The sequence below is a fragment of the Schistocerca serialis genome, chromosome 9 (genome assembly GCF_023864345.2).
Source record: "Schistocerca serialis cubense isolate TAMUIC-IGC-003099 chromosome 9, iqSchSeri2.2, whole genome shotgun sequence".
Lineage (NCBI taxonomy): Eukaryota > Metazoa > Arthropoda > Insecta > Orthoptera > Acrididae > Schistocerca > Schistocerca serialis.
The window spans coordinates 50,170,318-50,191,774 of record NC_064646.1 but is presented as its reverse complement, the minus strand read 5'-3'; the positions used below and the strand labels follow the sequence as shown (position 1 = coordinate 50,191,774).

General features: G+C 41.3%; 1 protein-coding gene across 1 annotated transcript in view; it reads right to left on the bottom strand.

Moving 5' to 3' along the window:
• Positions 1–21,457, bottom strand: part of LOC126418826 (protein argonaute-2-like) — a 341,336-nt gene that overhangs the window by 89,315 nt on the left and 230,564 nt on the right. Inside the window, exon 16 of the mRNA XM_050085806.1 lies at positions 4,063–4,222. Coding sequence (XP_049941763.1) covers positions 4,063–4,222 — 160 coding nt within the window. The remainder of the gene's footprint in view (positions 1–4,062; positions 4,223–21,457) is intronic.

Here is a 21,457-nt window from a genome sequence, read left to right as displayed (position 1 = left end):
TACCTAATACAATATTGGCATTGCTACTGCCTATTTCGGAGAGTAACTCAGAGATCTTGCTACAGACACTTTGACAATTTACTAACATGATATTGAGCATATTTAAATCCTTTGGAATGAACTGTTTAGGCAAACTAACAATTTTTACAGTTGACACATCCCCATCAGTGTCATGAACTGATAATTTTTCAGGCCAACGGTTTGTTTCCTGTGGAGAGGAACCTAATCTAAAAACCCGCATGTGCGCGCCACAAGTACTGTGCTACCCATGTAGCTGCTTCCTGTGTGTAGTGCACCCCTGATCTATCAAGGGGCATCCTACAACCTTCCACCCCATAGCGTAGGTTGAGGAATCTACAACCATTTTTGTCACAGAGTCAACGTAGCTTCCGGTTTAGATTCTCCACTCGACTCCAAACCAGAGGACCCCGATCCACCCTGGGTACAATGCTGCAGATCATCAGCTTGGCTTCCACTCCTTGAGAGTTGGGACTGCCTTTGCCAATTTAGCCAGCCATCAAAAGGACCCAAGGATTACCTCAGAACCCCAACGACAGGCATCGCTGGTGCTGACATGGGCAACAATCTGCACCCCGCACGCTTGATAGCCGCTGGAAGAGGCTCTTCCACATCCCGAACAAAATATATACATAGTAAATTAAATTCTTTTGCCTTTCTTAAAAATATCGTCACTGGATATACTGCAATATTTTTGTTGCAAGTTTGGTGTTTTTTAGGGGTAAGCTGAATTATAAGTAGCAGGTACCATTTGTAAGTTCTACCTTACGTCCTACAGGCATAATTTGTGAAGGAATGTATTGAAATGGTGATTCAAGTGTGAAAGATAGATAACAAAATTCTGTAACATTTTATTTCAGTTTAGGAAAGGGTATAACCCAATACCTGGAAATTTTTTATATTCTAAAGTTGGCAGTGCTTACATTTAACAAGAAGGTGTTGACAGTAGACCAAATACTCATTTGTCTCAACTACATGAAAACTGTTGTTGCAGTGCTATGTTGAAATGTGTGTCTCCATTACAAATCCTGATGCTGCAGTGTGAAGAGCATAATTCAATTTCTTCTTCCAAAGGAAAACATGCTGTTCCAGATTTTTTAATGAAATTAAATCTGTTATGGAGCTAGCTGATGAATAGTAGTAATGTGTACCATCAGATCAAAAGGAACATCTGCCACTGCAAATAATGTTGTGAAGGTCACAAGATATACATGTATGAAGGAAGAAATGAAAAAGTTGTATCACATATGTGACAATGTGTGTACTCATCTAAAAGTGATCCATTAGACAAACATGTTGAGGCTGCACTCATGTGAGTTTGTGTTCTTATTAGTGAAGTTCATCAATGCACGAGTATTCTTACACATGATATATACTTGCCAAACAACAGCAAATTAGGGATGATTAGTAATTGAAACAAAAGTATTCACAGCATATCATTAACCTGTCAGACTTAGTCCTTCCCACCTAAGTCAGATACTGAATACACTTTAGCTACAAGCAATACTGCAAACATTTAGTTACTCATGCACTAAAGAAAGGAACAACATTTAGATGTACCATGTTAGAGGACTTTCACATCCTCAAGATATTTAAAAAGAAATTATTTCATTACCACAACATCAGATAAATGCAACACCATTGTACTTTTGAACAAGCATGATTATTTGAAAAGTTTCGATAGTTTCCTGAGTCCCACGCTTCCAAATCCTTCCTAAATACCCTATAAGTTATTTGAAGATGAGATTAAATGTGTACCTAATTCTTACAAAATTAAGTTTTCTGATTTTGAGTCAAAGCTATTAACATGAACCCAGGACCTTATAGACTCTATGGGATTCCAAAAGCCAGCTGTTGTGGCTGAGCGGTTCGAGGCACTTCAGCTCGGAACTGCGCTGCTGCTGCTAAGGTTGCAGGTTCGAATCCTGCTTCGGGCATGGATGTGTCTGATGTCCTTAGGTTAGTTAAGTTTAAGTAGTTCTAAGTCTAGGGGACTGATGACCTCAGATGTTAAGTCCCACAGTGTTCAGAGCCATTTGAACCATTCAAATTCCAAAACTATGTAAGCAAGGTGTACCCATCTGTCCAGTTGTACCATTATTCACTGCCCCATCTTACATGTTGACTAGTAAATCGGACACTTTAATTAAAAATAAGATAAAATTCAAATCAAATCAATGGTATTTCAAACTCAGTGGAACTTATAAATAAGATTAAACATATATCTTACAGAGCATCAAGTGCACCATGTATCTAAGATTAAAGATATATCTCTCTGATGGCTAAATTAGCATCCTCTGAAGTCTGTAATTTGTTTTGCAACATACCGTCAGGTGTATGCAGTAATATTCTGGCAGAGCTGATGTCCAGGTTTAATGACAGCTGTGTAGAAGTGAAGACTTGAGACTGACCATTTAGGTATGTTAAGCACCAAACTATTTCCAGTTCCAAGGGACTCTGAGTAATCACGTAGATGGTTTAGCTATAGTTTTCCCTCTTAGTCCACTTTTGGTTGAAATGTTCATGGACTACTTTGAACAAAGAATCTTCAAGTGCACATATTAAACACTGGCTCAGGTATGAAGTTGGTGTATTGTGTGTGTGGACAGGCACTACAAGACAACTCAACACACTTTTTCATAACTTAAAAAGTCAACTAAAAATATTTAGTTTGCAATGGAGATTGGCAACAAATCCACAAACTTCCTATATCCAGCCACTGACATTAGTACACAAACATACTATTTCAACATTTATATAAAAAACTACAACCGCAGACACAGTAATAATCTTGCTCACAACACACGGTAACACACAAACAAGCAGCTTCACATTGAAAAGAGCACCATCACAAATCTGTCCCCATGTCCAAAGGCAATTTGAAACAGAGCTAGACATAATAAAATTTATTGCCTCAACCAACAGCTGCAATCCTGTCCTGACTGAAAACTGAAAATTATGAAACTTATACCCTTCCTCTATGCCTGGAGGTTGCCAAATTATGACTCCATAGTTGCCGAGCATATACTGAGTGAGAGCCATAGCACCAGCCACAGTCCAATGTTTTCCACGTGGAAACAAAGACCAGAGACTCAACCTGCTGGAAGTCCTGGAAATAAAGAACACCTAGCCCACATGTCCATTCCTTTCTATTCTTATATTCTCCTGTATCTATTTATTGTATTCTGACTGCCTATATATTCCATACATTTTGTTGTTACAGCTATCAGTTCTATCCTTTACCCTATTTCTGTACCTCCTTTCATACATGACACCTCTTCACACTATTCTTTATTAGTCTCTCAACTACTAATTTTATTGGGATTGTTAATTTAATTTAAATTATTATATCGGCACTGTTTTTTGAGTTTACTGTTAATGTTTTTCCTGGTTTGTTCCATTTATATTTATTTACTGCTTAACTTTTTACTTTTTCAATTGCATTACAGCTGCACTGTCAAAGATGAAATTTACTGAGTGTTTGTGCCTCAGTCCAGATGGGTAACATATTTTCTAAAGTTGTTCACAAATATTATAACCTCTTTGATAATGACAGTCAGTTAAATTCTGATGATGGTCTTGCAAGACAAAAAATGGTTAACTAAATAAATTAATCCTGTAGAACATATGCAATATTGTGATTTTTGTTTATAATTGTGTTGTTCTACCACAAAGGAATAGAAGGATCAGTTAACGTGATTGTAAATTTTTAATAAATGTATTTCTTTTTCCATTTTCAAACAAGCAGTACTCTTTATTTATGGACATGCCTTGTACTTATGGAGTATGCTACCAAAAAACAACTTGACTATGTCAAAATTTTCGCAATGGTTAGATAAGAGAGATGTAAAAATGTCCTCAAATAGGTCAGGTCTATTTTTGCCATTAGATCTAATAGATATCCATCATGACTGGAGTCTGACCTATCTGTTATACGCTGTTTTTCAGCGAAAGCATTTAGTTTCATTACAGACAATAAAAATAAGTGCTCTGTAATTTCAATACAATTACATACTATACACAAATTTATTTGAAACTACCAACCTGGTAAGCGGTGCCAGTTTGTGATTCACTCCATTTAGTTTTGAATTCACCTTCAGTAAAATGTTTTGTACAGTGCTGTAATTGGATCGTGAAACAGTCTTCCACTTAAGGCACTGTGTGAGAAGACCAACTTCCAACTCTGCAAACTGTTTCACTTGGGCTGAAAAAAAAATTATAAATTATATAGATTCAGTTACACACTAAAATGCAACAATAACTGAAACACTACATAAAAATAATGATGCATTCCCTTTGTCACACAAACCCAGCTGACAAAGACAATATCAGATTTATTAGAGAAAATCTACTATACACCACGGGCTGCACTAGAAACATTTATTTGCCAAAACCAGTTTTCAGGTTTGTAACCCATCATCTGTGGCATACTATGTACCTCCATAACAAATAGATGCATGTCAGTTAATATGATAGGTTCTCAGCTCTGTCCTATAAGATAGTATACAGATTGTCATGTGTGTTACTGTTATCAAATCTTAGGCAGGGACTATTCTTGATGACGTTTGACGTAACTGTCATATAGTGTAAACTGCCTTAGATTTGACAGCAGTAACATACATGACCATTATATTATGTTATATATGACAGATTTCAGGTCCTACTGCATCAACTGACACTCATGACACTGCTGCAGAGGTGTGTGATATGCAACTGATGACTGCTTATAAACCCAAAAACCTATAGTGCAGCTCACAGTATATAGAAGGTGTCCCTTAATAATTATCTGAAAGTTTCAGAGTCCCAAGCATTCAAGATTTTTTACAATATCAAATGCAAAGATAATGCTAATTTCTCAAGATAATTTGACAGGATGTTTCATTACAAAAAATAACAGTAGAAAATTAAATCAGCAATCATGGACATTACAACTGCTTCTCCAGCAAAACTACAATCTGTCTCCATAAAGGAGCATTACACTGAACTTACAAACTATTTTGTGACCTATTGACTCAGTAGAAACAGGCATAAAACAAGTTACTGCTGAACTAAAAGTAGTTTGTAGTCATTGTACGTTGACTAAATATGAAGAAATTAAGAGTAACTTTAGAAGTGAACAGATGAGAACTGCTCCACACGGAGTTGCACAGGCATGTGTGTGTGTGTGTGTGTGTGTGTGTGTGTGTGTGTGCATCTTGTTGGTTGCTCCCCACTATCGCCACTTGAGTGCCAATGTATTTCAGTATCTGAATCAAATCATCAGTATTTTTAGGCCATCTTGAAGGGAGAGAGTGACCAATTCACACTGGGTGGCATGGACGCATGTATGCATCTTTCTGGTTAAACCCTGCTAGAGGAATTTTTTGAATGTTTAGGCCAGATTGAGGGGGTGACCTATTCATGCTCAGTTGTGTGAATGCATTTACATGCTTGGTTGGTCAAACACCACCAATGGAAAATTTGGTTTTTAACGTTACGTTAATGGGGCAATCGACTCACTTTAGTTGCATGAACATATGCATGCGTTTAAGTCAGTTAGTTTCCACAGCCCAGTTAATCCTCATTGGGGAGATGAATGTGGACAAGGTCTCCCATTTCTGAGGTCCTAAGATAATAATATGGTCTGTCACTCCAAATACCTTCCCAACAAGACATCCAAAGAGTAAATGTATACTGGTGTGCAAGATTAAAGCAACAAACAGAAATTTTGCAAGGCTGCAATTATTTTGCCACAAAACAGTATAAATAGGTGGTATTAAGTAGAAACAATGTGAAGAATACATAGTGTAAACATCTGCAACATGCATAATGGTAGACAAAAATGTTCTTCATTTTTACCAACTTAACAGATCTGCATACACATTCTGACGACTGGTTAATGTGCTCAGTATGGGGTGTGACAACCTTTGGCAGCAATACAGCCCTGACAATGACAGGGCATGGTGTGAATGATGTCATAAGTCTCATTTATCTATTTATTTTATTTATTTATCTACAAATTCCATAGATCCTGTTATGCGTGTGACGCTAGGATGTAGAACGACTTGAGTAATGTATGTTCACAGACTATGGTATCAATTAGTTTACAAGAGGAGAACTAGACATAAATTACATAAGACTTGCAAAAATAATAATGAACTAAAATAAAGTCGTAGGAATAATACATTATGCAAAGTTTATCACATTACAAAAGCCTATTTGTCACAGTAAGTATATGGTTACAAATAGGAACAAAAGGAACATAAACAAACAACAGTAAATGTAAATACATACAAAGACTACTTTTCTCTGTTGAAGTATTCATCAAGTGAGTAAAATGTTTCCTCGATTAAATATGTCTTTAGATTGTTTTTGAATGATGCAATGTTACTACGTAGACTTTTTATATAGCTTGGTAATAAGTTAAATATTTTGACACTGGAGTAATGCACTCCTTTCTGTATGCGAGTTAAACTTTTTAGTTCTAAGTGGAGGTCAGCCTTCTTTCTTGTATTGTGATAATGGAAGCTTTCATTGGTTTGATAGTGGGCATGATTGTCAACCAAGAAACTCATTAGGGAAAAATGTACTGGCAGGTTGTGGAAAGCATTCCAAGTTTTTTAAAGAGCATACGGCAGAAGGTTCTCGGGGGTACTCTGCACATCATACGGACTACTTTTTTCTGCATGAGGAAGATTTTTTTAGATGAGGGTGAATTGCCCCAGAAGATGATGCGATAACACATAATGGAGTGGAAGTACGCAAAGTATGTGGACTTCGTGACATTTATGTCTCCAAATTGTGAGATTGTCCTAATGGCAAAAATTGCTGAGGACAGTCTTTTTACAGTCTCGAGGACATGGTGGTCCCAGTTGAGCCTACTGTCTATGTGGAGGCCTAAGAATTTGGTGCAGTGTACCCTTTCTATCTGATTATTGTTATCTAAAACAGTAATCTCCTGGGGGAGTTTGTGGTCAAGGCTGAAATGGATATAATTAGTTTTGCTCAGGTTTACTGTGAGCGAGTTCACTTGGAGCCAGGTTAATAGTACTGTAAGTAATTTTTTGGCATTAACCTCTATATCAGTGAGCTGTTTGTTACTAATCAAAATGCTGGTGTCGTCAGCTAACATGGTGAACTTGCATGTATTGCATGAAAAAGGTAGGTCATTTACGTATATCAGAAACAGAAACGCACCAAGGCCATAGCACCCATTCTTACTGCAGAGCTGCATGCAGTCTTGGAGAGTGGTTGGTGGATGCTGACATGATGCAAGTCATCTCCCAAGTGCATCCCTGACATGCTCTATGGTATTCAAATCAGGAGAGAACACAAAGTCTGGGGCCACAGCACTTCATGACATCTACATCTACATCTACATGATCACTCTGCAGTTCACATTTAAGTGCTTGGCAGAGGGTTCAACGAACCACAATCATATTATCTCTCTGCCATTCCACTCCCGAACAGTGCTTGGGAAAAACGAACACCTAAACCTTTCTGTTCGAGCTCTGATTTCTCTTATTTTATTTTGATCATCATTCCTACCTATGTAGGTTGGGCTCAACAAAATATTTTCGCATTGGGAAGAGAAAGTTGGTGACTGAAATTTCGTAAATATATTCCGCCGCGACGAAAAACGTCATTGCTTTAATGACTTCCATCCCAACTCGCATATCATATTTGCCACACTCCCTCCCCTATTACGTGATAATACAAAATGAGCTGCCCTTTTTTGCACCCTTTCGATGTCCTCCGTCAATCCCACCTGGTAAGGATCCCACACCGTGCAGCAATATTCTAACAGAGGACGAACGAGTGTAGTGTAAGCTGTCTCTTTAGTGGACTTGTTGCATCTTCTAAGTGTCCTGCCAACTGCAACTGCAAATGAGGTTCCAAGATTTTGTCATGATTCCTGACAGCAGTTAAACCTTTCAGATTCACCTGTAAAATTTCATGAAACAGAGTTTGTGTGGTAAACATAATACCAGCCCACATCATTAGGGATGCTCCTCGATATTGGTCTCTTTCCACAATATTTGGGTCGCAAAACCATATTCCACTTCCCTCCAGGTGCAAATCCATCAATAATCACTCTCCACACTAAATCAGGACTCATCAGTGAACACAACATTGGCTCACTGTTCGGCTGCCCATGTGGCATGTTAATGACGCTACTCTACACTTTCCCTTCTTGAAGGTGCATCAGAGGTAGACATACAGCGTGTTTCTAACATAAAGGCCACTCGGCCGAAGCCTTCTTCACACCATTTGCCTCAATACAAGTCCAGCAGTTGCTGCAAGCTCTCATGCCCGTTGCTATGCGGTACTCAAGTGATACTATCATGCCCTTACAGCCAAATAACAGTCCTCTCTTCTGAAGTCACACTTGGTCGGCCCTACCCTGGTCTTTGGGATACAGTTTCGGTCTCTATACACTGTTGCCACATCTGAGAAACTACAGACTGAGTCAGGCTAAGCCATCAGGCCACATCAGTTTGCAACTGTCCTGCTTCCTTTTTTTCTCTGGTCCTCTGCCACTCAGAGTCTGCTAGGCATCTTCTCTGTGCCATACTGCACTGTCTGTGACTGTGTACACAGCAATTGTGGATGTGGGGCTACCTGGCAAACACAGCTTGTTTCATAGATGTCCTGGCATTATCACTGGCATAGTTGTCTGTTGACTGGAATGCCATCTTCTGAGCAGAACACAATCATATGGACATCTGGTTGATGCTTTGTATGATTATATCAAGAATTAGACACAGAACAGGGAAATAGGGGTTTGTTGTTTTAATTTTGGACACCAGTATAGTTTTCTTCTTTTATCTCTCACACTAAGCCATATCTGAGAGGAGATATAGACTTCTCTCTTTCGCAACCCAAGGTTGCTTCATCAGGAAAGAGGAAAGGAGAGGGAAAGACAAAAGGGTGTGGGTTTTAAGGAAGAGGGTAAGGAGTCATTCCATTCCTGGGAGCGGAAAGACTTACCTTAGGGGGGAAAAAGGACAGGTATACACACATGCGCGCACACACACACACACACACACACACACACACACACACACACACACACACGTACACATATATCCATCCGCACATGTACAGACACAGGCAGACATACGTAAATGCAAAGAGGTTGGGCAGAGATGTCAGTCGAGGCGGAAGTACAAAGGCAAAGATGTTGTTGAATGACACCTGTCATTCAACAACATCTTTGAATCACACCTGTCATTCAACAAAATCTTTGCCTCTGTACTTCCACCTCAACTGACATCTCTGCCCAACCTCTTTGCATTTGCGTATGTCTGCGTGTGTCTGTATATGTGAGGATGGATATGTGTGTGTGTGTGTGTGTGTGTGTGTGTGTGTGTGTGTGTGCACGCGAGTGTATACCTGTCCTTTTTTTCCCCCTAAAGTAGGTTTCTGCTCCTGGGAATGGAATGACTCCTTACCCTCTCCCTTAAAACCCACATCCTTTTGTCTTTCCCTCTCCTTCCCTCTTTCCTGATGAAGCAACCTTGGGTTGCGAAAGCCTGAAATTTGTGTGTGTTTTTATTGTGTCTATCAACATACCATCGCTTTCTCGTTTGGTAAGTTACAGCAGCTTTGTTTTTAGTTGTGAGTAACGGAGTTATAAGGGAATGGAAGAAAATAAATTGGTACCATGATTAAAGAATTTCTGTCAAACAAAAAGGTGAGGTAAACTGAAAATGAAAGATGTCAGCATATGTGGAGAATAATTAACATCTGAAGTTATCAGCTCATGTGTGAAGTTAGTATAATTTAGTGCAGCAGCAGAGACAATATGTGGTATAAATCATCTTGAATACTAAGTTCTTAATATTAATTGTGGTATAATAGAAGTTTTTATGTTCAATGCAATCAGTGTATGAAGATAACTATCTATCTGTGTCATGATACAGCCTTTCTTAACATTAAGGAATTCGAAAATATAAACATAGTTGTCTGGAGCAATGTGAGTGGAATGTATTAGTAAGACCTGTATGGATATCACTCTTCAGGCTAGAAAACAGTGAAATAATAGATTGTCCAAGTGATGATTTGTCTGATCAGTAACGTGAGTTAAGTTTGCCTTAGCATAAGGATCTGTTACTGTGGAGTGTTTTTCAATAGAGTCAATTTTGTATTAGATTAGCAGAGCAGGTGTTTATTTATTAAATAATGAAGCATTAAGGAAATAATAAAATAATGAACAATGTTAGGGTATTTCTGGTTAGGGAGCCCGTCTCTGCGGTAGGCGTAATTTTTGAGAATGCACTCTACTAGTTAATAAGGTAAGAAATGTAAGTAAAATAATGGTGCTGACAGACATGATTAATGAAAAAGATAACTGTATACAAACAAATGGGGTTTAACAGTATTGATGATGTTACTGCAAACTACGCAACATTAGGTACTGTTTTTATTGTGCAATTTATGACATTACATCGAGGAATAAGAGTTTAACAAAAAGAGGAATATTTTAGTGAGGTACAAGAAATATAATATATATTGCATCATCAGATATATATATATATATATATATATATATATATATATATATATATATATATATATATATATATATATATATATATATATATATATATATACGTTCTGTAACCCACTTCCAAACCATCCGTAATCTGCTATACTATTAAATCCCGCCTATATATATACTCAATAATACGTAACCCACTTCCAAACCAACAGAACGTATCTCTGCCTACGTAGATCAACACCTTCAACCCATTACATGCAGTCTCCCATCCTTCATCAAGGACACCAACCACTTCCTTGAACGCCTGGAATCCTTACCCAATCTGTTACCCCCGGAAACCATCCTTGTAACCATTGATGCCACGTCCTTATACACAAATATTCCGCACGTCCAGGGCCTCGCTGCGATGGAGCATTTCCTTTCACGCCGATCACCTGCCACCCTACCTAAAACCTCTTTCCTCATCACCTTGGCCAGCTTCATCCTGACCCACAACTTCTTCACTTTTGAAGGCCAGACATACCAACAATTAAAGGGAACAGCCATGGGTACCAGGATGGCCCCCTCGTACGCCAACCTATTCATGGGCCGCTTAGAGGAAGCCTTCTTGGTTACCCAAGTCTGCCAACCCAAAGTTTGGTACAGATTTATTGATGACATCTTCATGATCTGGACTCACAGTGAAGAAGAACTCCAGAATTTCCTCTCCAACCTCAACTCCTTTGGTTCCATCAGTTTCACCTGGTCCTACTCCAAATCCCATGCCACTTTCCTTGACGTTGACCTCCACCTGTCCAATGGCCAACTTCACACATCCGTCCACATCAAACCCACCAACAAGCAACAGTACCTCCATTATGACAGCTGCCACCCATTCCACATCAAACGGTCCCTTCCCTACAGCCTAGGTCTTCGTGGCAAACGAATCTGCTCCAGTCCGGAATCCCTGAATCATTACACCAACAACCTGAAAACAGCTTTCGCATCCCGCAACTACCCTCCAAACCTGGTACAGAAGCAAATAACCAGAGCCACTTCCTCGTCCCCTCAAACCCAGAATCCCCCACAGAAGAACCACAAAAGTGCCCCACTTGTGACAGGATACTTTCCGGGACTGGACCAGACTCTGAATGTGGCTCTCCAGCAGGGATACGACTTCCTCAAATCCTGCCCTGAAATGAGATCCATCCTTCATGAAATCCTCCCCACTCCGCCAAGAGTGTCTTTCCGCCGTCCACCTAACCTTCGTAACCTGTTAGTTCATCCCTATGAAATCCCCAAACCACCTTCCCTACCCTCTGGCTCCTATCCTTGTAACCGCCCCCGATGCAAAACCTGTCCCATGCACCCTCCCACCACCACCTACTCCAGTCCTGTAACCCGGAAGGTGTACACGATCAAAGGCAGAGCCACGTGTGAAAGCACCCACGTGATTTACCAACTGACCTGCCTACACTGTGATGCATTCTATGTGGGAATGACCAGCAACAAACTGTCCATTCGCATGAATGGACACAGGCAGACAGTGTTTGTTGGTAATGAGGATCACCCTGTGGCTAAACATGCCTTGGTGCACAGCCAGCACATCTTGGCACAGTGTTACACCGTCCGGGTTATCTGGATACTTCCCACCAACACCAACCTATCCGAACTCCGGAGATGGGAACTTGCCCTTCAGTATATCCTCTCTTCTCGTCATCCGCCAGGCCTCAATCTCCGCTAATTTCAAGTTGCTGCCACTCATACCTCACCTGTCTTTCAACAACTTCTTTGCCTCTACACTTCGGCCTCGACTGACATCTCTGCCCAAACTCTTTGTCTTTAAATATGTCTGCTTGTGTCTGTATGTGTGGATGGATATGTGCGTGTGTGCGAGTGTATACCTGTCCTTTTTTCCCCCTAAGGTAAGTCTTTCCGCTCCCGGGATTGGAATGACTCCTTACCCTCTCCCTTAAAACCCACTTCCTTTCGTCTTCCCCTCTCCTTCCCTCTTTCCTGATGAGGCAACAGTTTGTTGCGAAAGCTTGAATTTTGTGTGTATGTTTGTGTGTCTATCGACCTGCCAGCGCTTTTGTTCGGTAAGTCACCTCATCTTTGGTTTTATATATAATTTTTCGCACGTGGAATGTTTCCTTCCATTATATATATGTGTGTGTGTGTGTGTGTGTGTGTGTGTGTATTATCTGAAAACTTCTATTTCTGTTCTGTGGAACTTGAGGTGGTAACACTGGGATGAAGAACAATAATTTTGCTGATTAACAGATAACTGTGGTGCTAAACTGATGTGAATATTCTGACACGTCAAAGTTATGTGATGGTGGCTTCATTCTTCTTTCATTAGATTAGATTAGATTAGTTTTACGTTCCATAGATCCGTGCTGAGGAGATCCTCGTGGATGTGGAACATGTCAATTTTTAAAAAAAAAAAAAAAAAAAAAAAAAAAAAAAAAAAAGAAGAAGAAGAAGAAGAAGAAGAAGAAGAAGAAGAAGAAAAGCTGAAATAACAATACTAATAGTATGATTATATACAATACATCATTTGTTTCTATTAAAAAATTTGTCAATGGAGTAGAAGGAGTTGGCCACTAGTATGTCTTACAGGCTCCTTTTAAACTGATCTTTATTTGTAACTAAATTTTTTATGTTTGCTGGCAAATTATTGAAGATGAGTGTTCCTGAGTAGTGGACCCCTTTTTGAACTAAAGTAAGTGCTTTTAAGTCCTTGTGCAGATCATTTTTGTTCCTGGTATTGTATGTATGAACTGAGCTGTTTGTTGGAAAAATGGTTCAAATGGTTCAAATGGCTCTGAGCACTATGGGACTTGACATCTATGGTCATCAGCCCCTAGAACTTAGAACTACTTAAACCTAACTAACCTAAGGACATCACACAACACCCAGTCTTCACGAGGCAGAGAAAATCCCTGACCCCGCCAGGAATCGAACCCGGGCGTGGTAAGCGAGAACGCTGCCGCACGACCACGAGCTACGGACTGTTGGAAAAAGAGATAGATTATTTAGGACAAATTTCATTAAGGAGCAAATATACTGAGAGGCAGTAGTTAGTACACCCAGTTCTTTTAAGAGGTTTCTACAGGACATCCGTGAATTTACTCCAGAAATAATACGTATTACACACTTTTGAACTCTGAAAACTTTTGTTTGGCTTGAAGAGTTACCCCAAAATATTATACCATATGGCATTATGGAATGAAAGTAGGCACAGTATGCAAGCTTTTTCATTTTTATGTCGCCTATGTCCGCTAACACTCGAATTGCAAATACAGATTTGTTAAGGCATTTCTGCAGTTCTGTGGTGTGCTCCTCCCAACTGAATTTATTATCAAGTTGTAATCCCAGGAATTTAAGACTGTCAACCTCTTCTATCTGCTCTTCTTCATACTTTATGCATATGCTGGATGGAAACCTCTTACAGGTTCTAAATTGCATATAGTGAGTCTTTTCGAAGTTTAATGTCAGCGAGTTGGCTTTAAACCATTTATTAATATCCATGAAAATATCACTAGCAGATCTTTCAAGAACTACACTCGACATACTACTTATTGGGATACTTGTGGCATCTGCAAACAAAACGAACTCTGCTTCTGGCAGTGTAACTGATGAGAGATCATTAATGTATACAAGAAAAAGCAAAGGCCCTAAGATGGATCCTTGTGGGACACCACATGTAATTTCTTCCCATTCTGATGATTACTGATGACTTAATTCACTAGACCCTTACACTGACACCCTTTGTTTCCTGTTAGCGAGGTATGACTTGAACCATTTTGCAGCACTGCCCGTGACACCATAGAATTCTAATTTATTTAAAAGGATGTTGTGGTTCACACAATCAAATGCCTTTGACAAATCACAGAAAATACCTGCTACTTGTAATTTGTTATTTAATGAATTAAGTACATTTTCAATGTAGGTGTAAACAGCCTTCTCGATATCAGAACCCTTCAGAAATCCAAACTATGTACTTCATAATATGTTATTTGTGGTCAGATGGTTTAGAAGCTGCCTGTACACTGTTGGTGTTGTTGTTGTTGTCTTCAGTCCTGAGACTGGTTTGATGCAGCTCTCCATGCTACTCTATCCTGTGCAAGCTTCATCATCTCCCAGTACTAACTGCAACCTACATCTTTCTGAATCTGCTTATTGTATTCATCTCTTGGCATCCCTCTATGATTTTTACCCTCCACGCTGCCCTCCAATGCTAAATTTGTGATCCGTTGATGCCTCAGAACATGTTCTACCAACTGGTCCCTTCTTCTTGTCAAGTTAAGCCACAAACTCCTCCCCAATTCTATTCAATACGTCCTCAATAGTTATGTGATCTACCCATATAATCGTCAGCATTCTTCTGTAGCACCATATTTCGAAGCTTCTATTCAATACTTGTCCAAACTATTTATCGTCCATGTTACCCTTCATACATGGCTACACTCCATACAAATACATTCAGAAACGACTTCCTGACACTTAAATTTATACTCGATGTTAACAAATTTCTCTTCTTCAGAAACGCTTTCTTTGCCATTGCCAGTCTACATTTTATATCCCCTCTACTTCGACCATCATCAGTTATTTTGCTCCCCAAATAACAAAACTCCTTTACTACTTTAAGTGTCTCATTTCCTAAACTAATTCCCTCAGCATCATCCGACTTAATTCGACTACATTCCATTATCCTCGTTTTACTTTTGTTGATGTTCATCTTATACCCTCCTTTCAAGACACTGTCCATTCCGCTCAACTGCTCTTCCAAGTCCTTTGCTGTCTCTGACAGAATTACAATGTCATCGGCGAACCTCAAAGTTTTTATTTCTTCTCCATGGACTTTAATACCTACTCCGAATTTTTCTTTTGTTTCCTTTACTGCTTGCTCAATATACAGATTGATTAACATTGGCGACAGGCTACAACCCTGTCTCACTCCCTTCCCAACAACTGCTTCCCTTTCATGCCCCTTGACCCTTATAACTGCCATCTGCTTTCTGTACAAATTGTAAATAGCTTTTCACTCCCTGTATTTTACCCCTGCCCCTTTAGAATTTGAAAGAGAGTATTCCAGTCAACATTGTCAAATGTCTGCTTGTGTCTGTGTATGTGCGGATGGATATGTGAGTGTGTGCGAGTGTATACCTGTCCTTTTTTCCCCCTAAGGTAAGTCTCTCCGCTCCCGGGATTGGAATGACTCCTTACCCTCTCCCTTAAAACCCATATCCTTTTGTCTTTCCTTCTCCTTCCCTCTTTCCTGATGAAGCAACCGTTTGTTGCAAAAGCTTGAATTTTGTGTGTATGTTTGTGTGTCTATCGACCTGCCAGCACTTTCGTTTGGTAAGTCACATCATCTTTGTTTTTAGATATATTTTTCCAACGTGGAATGTTTCCCTCTCTCTCTCTCTCTCTCTCCATATATATATATATATATATATATATATATATATATAGAGGGAAACATTCCACGTGGGAATAATTATATATAAAAACAAAGATGAGGTGACTTACCGAACGAAAGCTCTGGCAGGTCGATAGACACACAAACAAACACAAACATACACACAAAATTCTAGCTTTCGCAACCAACGGTTGCCTCATCAGGAGAGAGGGAAAGATGAAAGGATGTGGGTTTTTTAAGGGAGAGGGTAAGGAGTCATTCCAATCCCGGGAACGGAAAGACTTACCTTAGGGGGAAAAAAGGACAGGTATACACTCGCACACACACATATCCATCCACACATACAGACACAAGCAGACATATTTAAAGACAAAGAGTTTGGGCAGAGATGTCAGTCCAGGCGGAACTGTAGAGGCAAAGAAGTTGTTGAAAGACAGGTGAGGTATGAGTGGTGGCAACTTGAAATTAGCGGAGATTGAGGCCTGGCAGATAACGAGAAGAGAGGATATACTGAAGGGCAAGTTCCCATCTCCGGAGTTCGGATAGGTTGGTGTTGGTGGGAAGTATCCAGATAACCCGGACGGTGTAACACTGTGCCAAGATGTGCTGACTGTGCACCAAGGCATGTTTAGCCACAGGGTGATCCTCATTACCAACGAACACTGTCTGCCTGTGTCCATTCATGCGAATGGACAGTTTGTTGCTGGTCATTCCCACATAGAATGCATCACAGTGTAGGCAGGTCAGTTGGTAAATCACGTGGGCGCTTTCACACGTGGCTCTGCCTTTGATAGTGTACACCTTCCGGGTTACAGGACTGGAGTAGGTGGTGGTGGGAGGGTGCATGGGACAGGTTTTGCACCGGGGGCGGTTACAAGGATAGGAGCCAGAGACTAGGGAAGGTGGTTTGGGGATTTCATAGGGATGAACTAACAGGTTACGAAGGTTAGGTGGATGGCGGAAAGACACTCTTGGCGGAGTGGGGAGGTTTTCATGAAGGATGGATCTCATTTCAGGGCAGGATTTGAGGAAGTCGTATCCCTGCTGGAGAGCCACATTCAGAGTCTGGTCCAGACCCGGAAAGTATCCTGTCACAAGTGGGGCACTTTTGTGGTTCTTCTGTGGGGGATTCTGGGTTTGAGGGGATGAGGAAGTGGCTCTAGTTATTTGCTTCTGTACCAGGTCGGGAGGGTAGTTGCGGGATGCGAAAGCTGTTGTCAGGTTGTTGGTGCAATGATTCAGGGATTCCGGACTGGAGCAGATTCGTTTGCCACGAAGACCTAGGCTGTAGGGAAGGGACCGTTTGATGTGGAATGGGTGGCAGCTGTCATAATGGAGGTACTGTTGCTTGTTGGTGGGTTTGATGTGGACGGACATGTGAAGTTGGCCATTGGACAGGTGGAGGTCAACGTCAAGGAAAGTGGCATGGGATTTGGAGTAGCATCAGGTGAATCTGATGGAACCAAAGGAGTTGAGGTTGGAGAGGAAATTCTGGAGTTCTTCTTCACTGTGAGTCCAGATCATGAAGATGTCATCAATAAATCTGTACCAAACTTTGGGTTGGCAGACCTGGGTAACCAAGAAGGCTTCCTCTAAGCGACCCATGAATAGGTTGGCGTACGAGGGGGCCATCCTGGTACCCATGGCTATTCCCTTTAATTGTTGGTATGTCTGGCCTTCAAAAGTGAGGAAAGAGGTTTTAGATAGGGTGGCAGGTGATCGGCGTGAAAGGAAATGCTCCATCGCAGCGAGGCCCTGGACGTGCGGAATATTTGTGTATAAGGAAGTGACATCAATGGTTACAAGGATGGTTTCTGGGGGTAACAGATTGGGTAAGGATTCCAGGCGTTCAAGGAAGTGGTTGGTGTCCTTGATGAAGGATGGGAGACTGCATGTAATGGGTTGAAGGTGTTGATCTACGTAGGCATATATATATATATAAGAGAGGGAAACATTCCGCATGGGAAAAATATTTCTAAAAACAAAGATGATCAAAGGCAGAGCCACGTGTGAAAGCACCCACGTGATTTACCAACTGACCTGCCTACACTGTGAAGCTTCCTATGTGGGAATGACCAGCAACAAACTGTCCATTCGCATGAATGGACACAGGCAGACAGTGTTTGTTGGTAATGAGGATCACCCTGTGGCTAAACATGCCTTGGTGCGCGGCCTGCACATCTTGGCACAGTGTTACACCGTCCAGGTTATCTGGATACTTCCCGCTAACAGCAACCTGTCAGAACTCCGGAGATGGGAACTTGCCCTTCAGTATATCCTCTCTTCTCATTATCCGCCAGGCCTCAATCTCCGCTAATTTCAATTTGTCGCCGCTCATACCTCGCCTGTCTCTCAACAACATCTTTGCCTCTACTTCCCCCTCGGCTGACATCTCTGCCCAAACTCTTTGCCTTTACAAATGTCTGCTTGTGTCTGTATATGTGTGAATGGATATGTGTGTGTGTGCGAGTGTATACCCATCCTTCTTTCCCCCTAAGGTAAGTCTTTCCACTCCCGGGATTGGAATGACTCCTTACCCTCTCCCTTAAAACCCACATCCTTTCGTCTTTCTCTCTCCTTCCCTCTTTCTTGACGAAGCAGCTGTTGGTTGCGAAAGCTAGAATTTTGTGTGTATGTTTGTGTCTATCGGCCTGCCAGCGCTTTCGTTTGGTAAGTCACAGCATCTTTGTGTTTTATATATATATATATATATATATATATATATATATATATATATATATATATATATATATATATATAATAGAAGGAAACATTCCATGTGGGAAAAATTATATATAAAAACAAAGATGAGGTGACTTACCGAAAAAAAGCGCTGGCAGGTCGATAGACACACAAACAAACACAAACATACACACAAAATTCAAGCTTTCGCAACCAATGGTTGCCTCGTCAGGAAAGAGGGAAGGAGAAGGAAAGACAAAAGGATATGGGTTTTAAGGGAGAGGGTAAGGAGTCATTCCAATCCCGGGAGCGGAAAGACTTACCTTAGGGGAAAAAAAGGACGGGTATACACTTGCACACACACACATATCCATCCGCACATACACAGACACAAGCAGACATTTGTAAAGGCAAAGAGTTTGGGCAGAGATGTCAGTCGATGAGGAAGTACAGAGGCAAAGATGTTGTTGAAAGACAGGTGAGGTATGAGCGGCGGCAAATTGAAATTAGCGGAGATTGAGGCCTGGCGGATAACGAGAAGAGAGGATATACTGAAGGGCAAGTTCCCATCTCCGGAGTTCTGACAGGTTGGTCTTAGTGGGAAGTATCCAGATAACCCGGACAATGTAATACTGTGCCAAGATGTGCTGGCCGTGCACCAAGGCATGTTTAGCCACAGGGTGATCCTCATTACCAACAAACACTGTCTGCCTGTGTCCATTCATGCGAATGGACAGTTTGTTGCTGGTCATTCCCACATAGAAGGCTTCACAGTGTAGGCAGGTCAGTTGGCAAATCACGTGGGTGCTTTTGCACGTGGCTCTGCCTTTGATCGTGTACACCTTCCGGGTTACAGGACTGGAAGTAGGTGGTGGTGGGAGGGTGCATGGGACAGGTTTTACACCGGGGGCGGTTACAAGGGTAGGAGCCAGAGGGTAGGGAAGGTGGTTTGGGGATTTCATAGGGATGAACTAAGAAGTTACGAAGGTTAGGTGGACGGCAGAAAGACACTCTTGGTGGAGTGGGGAGGATTTCATGAAGGATGGATCTCATTTCAGGGCAGGATTTGAGGAAGTCGTATCCCTGCTGGAGAGCTTGAGGAAGTCGTATCAGTGCTGGAGAGACACATTCAGAGTCTGATCCAGTCCCGGAAAGTATCCTGTCACAAGTGGGGCACTTTTGTGGTTCTTCTGTGGGAGGTTCTGGGTTTGAGGAGATGAGGAAGTCGCTCTGGTTATTTGCTTCTGTACCAGGTCGGGAGGGTGGTTGCGGGATGCGAAAGCTGTTTTCAGGTTGTTGGTGCAATGGTTCAGGGATTCCGGACTGGAGCAGATTCGATTGCCACGAAGACCTAGCCTAGGTCCAGTATAAGCTAAGTCTTTCCGCTCCCGGGATTGGAATGACTCCTTACCCTCTCCCTTAAAACCCACATCCTTTCGTGTTTCCCTCTCCTTCCCTCTTTCCTGACGAAGCAACCGTTGGTTGCAATAGCTAGAATTTTGTGTGTATGTTCGTGTGTCTATCGACCTGCCAGCGCTTTCGTTTGGTAAGTCACATCATCTTTGTTTTTTTTTATATATATATAAAGACATGTATGCTTGTGTCTGTATATGTGTGGATGGATATGTGTGTGTGTGCGAGTGTATACCTGTCCTTTTTACCCCCTAAAGTAAGTCTTTCCACTCCCGGGATTGGAATGACTCCTTACCCTCTTCCTTAAAACCCACTTCCTTTCGTCATTCCCTCTCCTTCCCTCTTTCCTGACGAGGCAACAGTTTGTTGCGAAAGCTTGAATTTTGTGTGTATGTTTGTGTCTGTTTGTGTTTCTATCGACCTGCCAGCACTTTCGTATGGTAAGTCACATCGTCTTTGTTTTTAAATATATTTTTCCCGCGTGGAATGTTTCCCTCTATATAAACAAAGATGATGTGACTTACCAAATGAAAGTGTTGGCAGGTCGACAGACACACAAACAAACACACAAAATTCAAGCTTTCGCAACAAACTGTTGCCTCATCAAGAAAGAGGGAAGGAGAGGGAAAGACGAAAGGATGTGGGTTTTAAGGGGGAGGGTAAGGAGTCATTCCAATCCCGGGAGCGGAAAGACTTACCTTAGGGGGAAAAAAGGACGTGTATACACTCGCACACACACATATCCATCCACACATATACAGACACAAGCAGACATATTTAAAGACAAAGAGTTTAGGCAGAGATATCAGTCAAGGCAGAAGTAGAGGCAAAGATGTTGTTGAGAGACAGGTGAGGTATGAGCGGCGGCAAATTGAAATTAGCGGAGATTTAAATTATGTGGTTATGTTTTACGGCTCATAGATGTTCAACGCCGCCCATGAACGAAGGACCTTGCCATTGGTGGGGAGGCTTATGTGCCTCAGCGATACAGACGGCCGTACCATAGGTGCAACCATAACGGACGGGTATCTGTTGAGAGGCCAGACGAACGTGTGGTTCCTGAAGAGGGGCAGCAGCCTTTTCAGTAGTTGCAGGGGCTACAGTCTGGATGATTGACTGATCTGGCCTTGTAACACTAGCCAAAACGGCCTTGCTGTGCTGGTACAGCGAACGGCTGAAAGCAAGGGGATACTACAGCCGTAATTTTTCCCGAGGACATGCAGATTTACTGTATGATTAAATGATTACGGCGTCCTCTTGGATAAAATATTCCGGAGGTAAAATAGTCCCCCATTCGGATCTCCGGGTGGGGACTACTCAAGAGGACGTCGTTATCAGGAGAAAGAAAACTGGCGTTCTACGGATCGGAGCGTGGAATGTCAGATCCCTTAATCGGGCAGGTAGGTTAGAAAATTCAAAAAGGGAAATGGATTGGTTAAAGTTAGATATAGTGG